The sequence below is a fragment of the Bison bison genome, unplaced genomic scaffold, assembly GCF_000754665.1.
Source record: "Bison bison bison isolate TAMUID 2011002044 unplaced genomic scaffold, Bison_UMD1.0 scf7180017864299, whole genome shotgun sequence".
NCBI lineage: Eukaryota > Metazoa > Chordata > Mammalia > Artiodactyla > Bovidae > Bison > Bison bison.
The window spans coordinates 3,154,774-3,165,437 of NW_011494871.1; the positions used below are offsets into that span (position 1 = coordinate 3,154,774).

The window sequence follows — 10,664 nt, forward strand, 5'->3', positions numbered from 1 at the left end:
GAATCTTCCCGACCTAGGGATCAAACCCTTGTCTCCTGCATAGGCAGGCAGATTCTTTACCCACTGAGTCATCAGGGAATCCCCCATATAAATATGCCAGAATACATTTCTCCTCCTATTGACAAATATTTAAGGTTTTGACTTCTGGTGAAGTTCAATCACCAAAAATGCTGTAATGAACATTTCTGCACAGATTTCTGTATCTGGTTGTGAGCATGTATACGTATAACCAGAGCAAATGTATAACTGGGATTGGAATGCCCATTGGAAACCTCTTAGCCTGTGGCTTTTCTTTAAACTCTGTTATGTTGTGCTTTAGTGCAAGTCTTCCATTTTAATGCATGCTCATCCATTTCTCTGCATAGTTTTTGCTGTTTCATATCAAATTTTCTAAAAGCTAATCAGGGACTCTCCCGCCTTTTCTTCCATAAGTGTTAAGTTTTGCCTTTCACCCAGAGGTCCCCGATCCACCCAGAAGTGACGTATGTCTGAGGCTCGAAGCAGGTGGAACTGGATGTTTGCATCTGGACGAGCTCCTCCCCCATGGATTTGCAGGACTCCTAACCTCTGGGTCTCTAGCTCTGTTGCTGAGATTCTGCACATCCAGGCCCCCAGTCGCTGGGGTTGCATCTGAGGGGCAGGGTCTGAGCAGTGGGTGGGGGTACTCTGTTAGCTAGGCTTAGAGGACCGTGAGCCTTTGCCTGCAGGTGAGTGGCTTGAATATAGAGCCTGTTTGAGATGGTCCATGGTCCACTGCATGGGAGGTTTTGTCCCTCTGCAGAGTCTCAGAGTCCTGAGATCTTTGGTATAGCTAAGGCTAAGTGTCTAGAAGCTGGAATCTCTAGAGAACAATTGAGCTATCCACTGGTAGCCTCTTTTCCACTTTTAAATTGTTGTTGTTCCGTTGCTAAGTCATGTCTGACTTTTTGTGACCCCATGGACTGCAGCACACCAGGCTTCCCTGTTCTTCACCATCTCCCAGAGCCTGCTCAAACTCATGTCCATTGAGTCAGTGATGCCATCCGACTATCTCATCCTCTGTCGCCCCCTTCTTCTCCTGCCTTCAATCTTTCCCAGCATCACTGGTCTTTTCCAGTGAGTCAGCTCATCGCATCAAGTGGCCGAAGTATTGGAGCTTCAGCTTCAGCACTTAGTCCTTCCCATGAATATTCAGGGTTGATTTCCTTTAGGATTGACTGGTTTGATCTCCTTGCTGTCAAAGGGACTCTCGAGAGTTTTCTCCAGCACCACAGTTTGAAAGCATCAATTCTTTGACACTTGGCCTTCTTTATGGTCCAACTCTGACATCCATACATGACTACTGGAAAAAAATCATAGCTTTGACTATATGAACCTTTGTCATCAAAGACCTTTTTATAAAAATGATTGTTTCCTAACCTGTTGATGCCAGCCAAGATGCTTTGAAGACTAAGACGTTGGTTTTGCTTCACAGGTACCAACCTTAGTAAGACTTGTCCTACTGAGAAATAGTAAGAACCGTGAGACCCACTCAGATCCACAGCTGCTCCAGTACTGGAGTCTAGTTTTTATGGACATACCACTCTGTTGTCTGTTAATTGAGACAATGCACGCCTTCTTACTGGGTCAGCACATTGCATCACCCTCTGGAACAATGACATTCCCTTGAAATAGCCCAGTTATTAAATCCATCATTGAAAAATGTTGCATTGTAAGCAGAATGGAAAAAGACAAGGTCAGAAAAGTTGCAATAGAGTAGGACTTCTGAGCTAAAACTTTCAGCTGGATTATACATATCTAAAGGCTTGCAATTTATTAAAATAAAAGTTATTGAAATGCTAGCAAAATGGTAAAGAAAATACTAGAAAATTATGAGGAGCCATTAAAGCCACTGTCTGTTGAGAATATGGATCTCAGACCACAGGAGAAGCCCTGGCACTAGAGTCAGAGAGACCTGGGTTCAGATCCTGACTTAGCCCCTTACAAGTGACCTTGAATTGGCCCTGAGCCTTAGTTGCCTCATCTGTAAAATGGGAACAATTAATGTATCTCTTGCAGGGGGTTTTTGTAGGGCTTGGAAACAATATATGTGGGAGTGCCCAGGAAGAGAGGTTTAATATAAAAGAAGAGAAGCAGAAATCAAACCCGTCTCTTACACAAGCCTGAGGCAGGTGGTGTTACCTAATGAAAGTAGGAAATGCTAGGAGAGGAGTGGGGAGGTGGGAGGGTTGATTTTCGGTTACTCAGTCAGTTCAGTTTCAGATGCTCAGTCGCGTCTGATTCTTTGCAACCCCCACGGACTGCAGCACACCAGGCTTCCCTGCTGCTAAGTCGCTTCAGTCATGTCCAACTCTGTGCGACCCCATAGATGGCAGCCCACCAGGCTCCCCCGTCCCTGGGATTCTCCAGGCAAGGATACTGGAGTGGGTTGCCATTTCCTTCCATTACTAATTTCAGCTGCTAGTACACGTCTATTATTTGGGAAGCCCTTGTGGGGAATTTGGAGCTGGTGCAGGGTGTGTTGGTGGATTCTTGTGTACATACAGCAGTGTGTCCATGGAGATGAGAAGGTGCCCGCAACACACATTGTGAATGGGTGGAGATGAGGCCCTGGAGGCATGGATAGCCCTCCTCCTTCCCCAAGTCTCTACAAAGGGACCTTGAGGTTGGTACGTACCAAGTGCTCCAAAACCTTGGAGAAGGGAAGGCAGAAAAGTTGTTGCTGTGAAGTTTCTAGCTTCAAGAAATAAATTTACTTTAAAAGTAGAAAGCATAGTTTTCATTTCTCAATCTGGTCCTTGGGATGGGTCATTTGCTATTCTCAGTTTATCATGAACTGTTTATGAAGTCAAATCTTTTCTTCCCAAGACTCTTTTTTTTTTCTCTTAAAAAAATAGCAATCTGAACTTTGGTTGGAGGAGCTGTAAAAAGTAACAGCAAGAGTGAGAGAGAGAGGAAAAAACTGCAGAAGAGCTCCCTAGGGGGCTGCGGGCTGCTGCTCAGTTTCAGTTGCAGTTGTCAGAGGTAAAGAAAACAGTGGAGAAAATGTCTCATCGAGGGTCCCGGGCTGCTCTGCTCCAGGAAGGCAGCAGAGGGCTGGAGTGCAGCCAGAGGGCGGGCGGGGGCTCAGACACGGTGCCCCGCTCCAGCCCTGAGCTCACTGGCGGCTCTAAGTCATCTTACAGGCAGAGCTGTTTCCAGATCAGATGTTTGGGGGTTGGGAGAGCTAGGAAGACTTCAAGGAAGGGAGGAGTACAGGCTTATTTTTTAAGGTTTGCTTGGGGCTTTGGTGGCATGGATCGTCTGTGAGTACAGCTGACAGTGAGCTGGGTACCACAGCCCCTCGAAGGGAAGAGCTTCCACTGTCCTGGTCGTGGCTGCTTAGGGGAAACTGAGGCAGGCAGAGGGCAGTGGCCCCATGCAGGTGTCACCATCTAAAGCTTAGAGGCACAGCTCCCTCCCAGCTCTGTGTGAACCTGAAGTCCTTGCTCTGTCCACCCGCTCAACTGCTGAGAAATCACCCAGGACAGCAAGAGTTGGTATCCCGAGGCTGCTGCCCAGGGGCGAGGACTCTGCCCCTCCACCCCCAGCAAATGCTCGTGGTAACTCATGGAGGAGAAGACGACGGTGGTCCTGTCCCAAAGGGGAATCCTTCTTGTCCCTTCTGTGTCCATTCTGAAATCCAGATCGAGAAGCACCCCTAAGAGATCCAGTGGGTTGGAAATATGGAAACCTTGATCCAGGTAGGATCCACCTGAAACCTGAATCAGCGAAACTGTCGTGTGATTGAAGCCTGGTGACCCACGGCCCCTCTGTGTCCCCCTAACAACGCCTGCTCCTGCCCCTCTAAGCTCCCACCTCAGGGACTGGTTATCTAATGTGTAAATAGTCTCCACACCAGACATGTATTCTCGACTGTTAAGTCCACTCTCCTTAATTAATTTCTCTCTCCATGAAACACCTCTGACAGCGGATGAGGGAGACACACATACCCTGGAGGCCCCAGGACATATCCTGTAGCATTCACTGCATCTCCAAGTTCATATGTATTTGAACACTCTGGTTTTACCAATATGGAATGATCCATTTTTCAAATCTTCAGGCGAGAATGAAGATCCAGGAAAATATGACCTTTTTATCAGGTGGTTTTCATTCTAATTTAGAATATACATGTCTTTCAGGTCACACTTGGAGTTTTAAAGATACTCTAAATGCCCAAAGGAGTGATTGCTGAGGACTTTGCTGTGAGATGAAGGACGTCCCGTTTGGGATATTTGTGTCAGCACACACATCGTATTAATTACCTGGTTCCTGTTGTCTACCTCTTCATTCATGGAGAGATGGTACCTCACCAGGTCCCTCCCAAAGGAAGCCCCTCACACCTCACACCTAGGGAGGGAGTTGGGTCCCTGCGGAGGTTGCAGTGTTGATTTTTTTCTGTAGAAAAGGACTGGGAAGGACGCTTTATGGCAAGTCCTGGCCCTCGGTGATGCACCAGGCAATCTTGGTCTCCTCCTCCAGGCAGGGGAGCAACTGCCATGGTTGCCTCCTCCATGGCTATCACGGCGTCCAGAATCCACCCCACAACAGGAAACACAGACTGACCTCGCCCAACTCAGGCTCCTCCAGCCTCATTTCTAGAACCTTCTCTCGTCTGTCACCATGTCCATGGGTGGCTGGACCTGAGCACCATGGACATTGTGTGTGTGTGATGAGGACCCCACAGAAGTTTCTGCGTGCTCTAATCCCTGGCCACTTGTTTCACGGCATCCCTGATCTGTCCAGATGCGATGCTGTGCTATATTACATTTAGACCAGCTCTACCTTCTCTGGGCTCTCACCAGCTGTGGCTTCATTATCAAGTAGCTTCACGCCCAAGCCTCACTTTCCTCTAATTTACTGCAAGAGGTTCCTCTGCATTTGGCCTGTGTGCTCAGTCTTGTCCAACTCTTTGTGACCCCATGGACTGTAACCCACCAGGCTCCTCTGTCCATAGGATTTTGCAGGCAAGAATACTGGAGTGGGTTGCCATTTCCTTCTCCAGGGACTCTTCCTGGCTCAGGGATCAAACTGGAATCTCTTGCATTGGCGGGTGGATTCTTCACCACTGAGCAGCCAGGGAAGCCCATGCGTTTGGCACCCAACCCGAGTCCTCACTGGCTAAAGATGTGTTAACTGAGGGTGACTTCCTCCCAGTGGGGCTGTTAGCACATCAAAAGGATGCCTCACTCAGTAGTGTATGTGAGTGGGGAGAAGGGAGTAAGTAATGCCATTTGTCACCTAGTCCAGTTTAATAAACCTTTTTTTTTAATGCTAAGAGAATAAGTCCTTGGAAGAAAAGTTATGACCAACCTAGACAGCATATTGAAAAGCAGAGACATTACTTTGCCAACAAAGGTCCGTCTAGTCAAGGTTATGGTTTTTCCAGTGGTCATGTATAGATGTGAGAGTTGGTCTGTGAAGAAAGCTGAGTGCCGAAGAATTGATGCTTTTGAACTGTGGTGTTGGAGAAGACTCTTGAGAGTCCCTTGGACTGCAAGGAGATCCAACCAGTCCATTCTGAAAGAGATCAGCCCGGGGATTTCTTTGGAGGGAATGATGCTGAAGCTGAAACTCCAGTACTTTGGCCACCTTATGTGACGAGTTGACTCATTGGGAAAGACTCTGATGCTGGGAGGGATTGGGGGCAGGAGGAGAAGGGGAAGACAGAGGATGGGTGGCTGGATGGCATCACTGACTCGATGGACATGAGTCTGAGTGAACTCCGGGAGTTGGTGATGGATAGGGAGGCCTGGCATGCTGCAGTTCATGGGGTCGCAAAGAGTCAGACACGACTGAGCAACTGAACTGAACTGAACTGAACTGAAGAGAGTAAGAACAATCTAACTAAATCTCAATTTCAATACCAATAGCTGCGCCCTTGCCAAAGATTTCAGTACCTCGAACTTAGTCAATATGTGAAAATCAAGACACTAGAAAATCTTTCTGGAGACACACCCTTAAAATCAGTTATTTCCATGACATGTTTTAACAGCTCCAAGTTTTAAAAACCAGCAACAAAACCATATTTCCAAATCCCCACATAACCTTTGTCAACTGGGTTCAAAGATTATTTTCCTCATTTCCCTCAGCCATGAGAGTTCTTACTGATGTTTCAGAACCCACTTTAAACAGCACATACATGATTGTCACCAAATGTTATTTTTACTTTTCTCAAAAAGCAGTTCCCAGCTTTATTGAGACATAGTTGACATCTAACATCGTATGTTTAAGGGGTACATACAGCATGTTGATTTGATCCACTTACGTCTTGGAAAATGATTATCATCACAGCACTAGCTAACATGTCCAGTCCATCACATAGCTGTCATTTCTATAAGATGTTATTTTTAAATGACCTGTATTCTTTGATAAATATACCAGCCGGTAATGATCCAGGATGTAGCAGTCCCAGAAATGTAGCTTTAACAAGCCCGCCTTCTGCTGCTCCATCAACCTGGGATAGGTTTAGAGGAGGAAGGTGGGACCTGCAGAAAGAACCTGGATAATTCAGCTCCTCCCTGTGGTTTGCTTGGGGTGCTGTGGCTGGGTGGGGGAGTTAAATTTTCCTTCTGTGTTTATGCTTTCTGTATGAGAAATGGGAACTAGAGATAGCCAAAGAGCTATGAACACTGCAGTGCACTCCCTCTGAGAGACCTCCGCGTGCGTTTTTCCTGACATGTGATCTCACGGTGGGTCCAGTGGTTGGTGGTCTCCATAGTCTCAGTGGATCAAGGCCTGGAGTGATGCACTGTGTTTGAGGCCCGGGAATTTTTTTTTTTTTTTAAGGTGAGGAGATTCCAAAACAGAACATACAAAAGCCATCATATGCATCAATGCATATGGACATATACACAGCATGTAACACTTAAAGAGGCAGTGTAAATCTGGGTGGGCAGCATCGAGAGATCGCATCTCAGGTTCGGTTATGAGACTTGGTCTAATCCTGCTTCCTTTCCCACTCCCACTCCTGTTGCTGTGAAGGGGCTTGAAGTGCTTTATAAAAGAGGGAGACAAAACTTGTCAGCCTATCAGGATGGAGACAAGAGCTGATGGAGATCATGGTGAGGGGCTCTTGCCACCAGTTGGTTCTTGACATTCTTCCTGAGTGTATATTTCAGCTTTCATTGAATTTAATAACCTTCTTTTGCTTAAGGGGCGTTTTCTACTGATTGAATTACGTTTCTCTCTCTCAGCAGTGTTAATGCACGTGTCACTTCTGGTTTTTGCAGGCAACCATGGTTCTGAGCTCTGCACACTTCTGGCTGGGATTATTTCTGGTTCCCACTGCATGTCTGATCGAAGATGTGGCATGGAGAGCGTAAGTGAGAGATAAAGTGATACCCCAGGTCTTGTCCTGTGTCCTCCATTAGTCTTCAGCAAGCCCCACCGTATGGTGTTAGATGCTGTGAGATTTCTGAAGTCACCGGTCTCCTGACACCTGCAGATATAAAAGATGTTGGTTTTTTTTTTTTTCTTTTAACCTGTGCTTCACTTTGATATGAGAATATAGTAGAAAAGGAATCAGGCTGTGTGAAGGTCAAGAGAGGTGTTGCTTGTATAGGATTATAAGGGAGAATTTCTGACTACAGATCCATTCCACCAGGGTTAAGAAGCATAACTCAAAATTCATCGATTTTTTTTTTTTTTAATTAGCTGTGTCGGGTCTTAGTTGCGGTACACGAGATCCTCATCACATCATGCAGGATCTTTGTGTTGCATGAACTCTGCAGTTGTGATGTACTCAGTAGTTGCAGTGGAAGGACTCAGCTCCTCCAGGCATGTGGGATCTTAGTTCCCTGGCCAGGGATTGAACCAGCATCCCCGTATTACAAGGCAGATCCTTAACCACTGGATCACTAGACAAGACCCTCAAAATTCATTGATTTTTATCAATGCTGAGTGATCACAAATATAGTCTGGCTTTAAACTCCATGCTTAAAGGGAACTTGTGTGTATATGTTTGTCATTTCAAATCACCAAATGCTTAGAATCAAGTAGTCTTTGCTTTTCCAAATTATTCCCAGTAAGAACCCTTCAAATATAATTTTCCTGAAGTGTCAGTTTACAAGTCATGAGAAGATTAATCACAATGACAAAACTATCACATAGGTTCAATAGGAAATAACTTATGCTCAATTTTTGTGTTTCAGAATATATTATTTTCTAACTATCTTATTTTACAATGTGAAAAAAAGCTACGAGGTTCCAAGATAAAATAAACTTTATTTCATCTGCAAGGAAAAGAAGGAATACTGCAAAAGAGGTCAGGTTGATTTTTGAGGTCAGGGTTAGACCTGATGACTTCTTCTGTTTCCAACTTCCCTGAAAATTGAGACTCCTGGATTGGTATTACTTTGGGCAAAGCATAATTATTTGGCATCTCTAAGGTAGAGAATTGAGACTTGATTCCAAACCTTCCAGAAGACATCAGATTTCCTTTTTCTCTCTCCCTTCCTCCCACACACAATGAGAACTGCTCCTACCTGAGAGGTAGGAATGTATTTTGAAAAAAATCTTCATCTTGGCATTATCTTGACAACCAATGATCCACAGAGAGAGAAGGTGGGAGAGATGATTTTATAACACATATTTTGGGTGTTTTCCTTTTTTCCTTCTCTTCACTAAGTTTTACAACTGTTAGTGGAAATTAAATAACTGATTTCTCAAAAACTTTATCATTATGTCCATTTTATCTGCTAAATCTGTGTTCTATAAATAGAATTGGAATCCTTGGAAATCAAACTATGATACCTAAGAAAGATGTATTCTTAATCTAATAAATGAACTGAAAGAAAATCTGAGTTCTATGACTTGTGCTCATAACACAGCCCAATTATGGCAAGATATATTGCCTTGCCAAATTTCTTCAGTTTTGCAAGATCATCAAGTTAGTTTTAGGTAAATAGAATGTGGTCTTGATTACATCAGATCACTTTTTAGTGTATAGTTTGAGACTAGTAACTTGATTATAAATTAATCTTGGTCTCTATTAATTCAAATATCAAATTAATGTCATGAAAAAGTTTTATTAGTTCATAATTTTTAATTTATTTTTTTATGAAATAAAAAGTGACTTTTTTTTTTTAATTTTATTTTATTTTTAAACTTTAAAATATTGTATTGGTTTTGCCAAATATCGAAATGAATCTGCCACAGGAATACATGTGTTCCCCATCCTGAACCCTCCTCCCTCCTCCCTCCCCATACCATCCCTCTGGGTCATCCCAGTGCACCAGCCCCAAGCATCCAGTATCGTGCATCGAACCCGGACTGGTGACTCGTTCCATATATGATATTATACGTATTTCAATGCCATTCTCCCAAATCATCCCACCCTCTCCCTCTCCCACAGAGTCCAAAAGACTGCCCTATACATCAGTGTCTCTTTTGCTGTCTCGTATACAGGGTTATTGTTACCATCTTTCTAAATTCCATATATATGCGTTAGTATACTGTATTGGTGTTTTTCTTTCTGGCTTACTTCACTCTGTATAATAGGCTCCAGTTTCATCCACCTCATTAGACTGATTCAAATGTATTCTTTTTAATGGCTGAGTAATACTCCATTGTGTATATGTAAAACAGCTTTATTATCCATTCATCTGCTGATGGACATCTAGGTTGCTTCCACGTCCTGGCTATTATAAACAGTGCTGCGACGAACATTGGGGTACATGTGTCTCTTTCAATTCTGGTTTCCTCAGTGTGTATGCCCAGCAGTGGGATTGCTGGATCATAAGGCAGTTCTATTTCCAGTTTTTTAAGGAATCTCCACACTGTTCTCCATAGTGGCTGTACTAGTTTGCATTCCCACCAACAGTGTAAGAGGGTTCCCTTTTCTCCACACCCTCTCCAGCATTTATTGCTTGTAGACTTTTGGATCGCAGCCATTCTGACTGGCATGAAATGGTACCTCATAGTGGTTTTGATTTGCGTTTCTCTGATGAGTGATGTTGAGCATCTTTTCATGTGTTTGTTAGCCATCTGTATGTCTTCTTTGGAGAAATGTCTATTTAGTTCTTTGGCCCATTTTTGATTGGGTCATTTATTTTTCTGGAATTGAGCTGTAGGAGTTGCTTGTATATTTTTGAGATTAGTTGTTTGTCAGTTGCTTCATTTGCTATTATTTTCTCCCATTGTGAAGGTTGTCTTTTCACCTTGCTTATAATTTCCTTTGTTGTGCAGAAGCTTTTAGTTTAATTAGGTCCCATTTGTTTATTTTTGCTTTTATTTCCAATATTCTGGGAGGTGGGTCATAGAGGATCCTGCTGTGATGTATGTCTGAGAGTGTTTTGCCTATGTTCTCCTCTAGGAGTTTTATAGTTTCTGGTCTTACGTTTAGATCTTTAATCCATTTTGAGTTTATTTTTGTGTATGGTGTTAGAAAGTGCTCTAGTTTCATTCTTTTACAAGTGGTTGACCACTTTTCCCAGCACCATTTGTTAAAGAGATTGTCTTTAATCCATTGTATATTCTTGCCTCCTTTGTCAAAGATAAGGTGTCCATATGTGCGTGGATTTATCTCTGGGCTTTCTATTTTGTTCCATTGATCTATATTTCTGTCTTTGTGCCAGTACCATACTGTCTTTATGACTGTGGCTTTGTAGTAGAGCCTGAGGTCAGGTAGGTTGATTCCTCCAGAT

The 10,664-nt window shown here is 43.7% G+C and overlaps 1 protein-coding gene across 1 annotated transcript in view; it reads left to right on the plus strand.

Moving 5' to 3' along the window:
* ATP8A2 (ATPase, aminophospholipid transporter, class I, type 8A, member 2) overlaps positions 1–10,664 on the plus strand; it is a 452,578-nt gene that overhangs the window by 383,292 nt on the left and 58,622 nt on the right. The window contains exon 34 of the mRNA XM_010851206.1: positions 7,251–7,339. Coding sequence (XP_010849508.1) covers positions 7,251–7,339 — 89 coding nt within the window. The remainder of the gene's footprint in view (positions 1–7,250; positions 7,340–10,664) is intronic.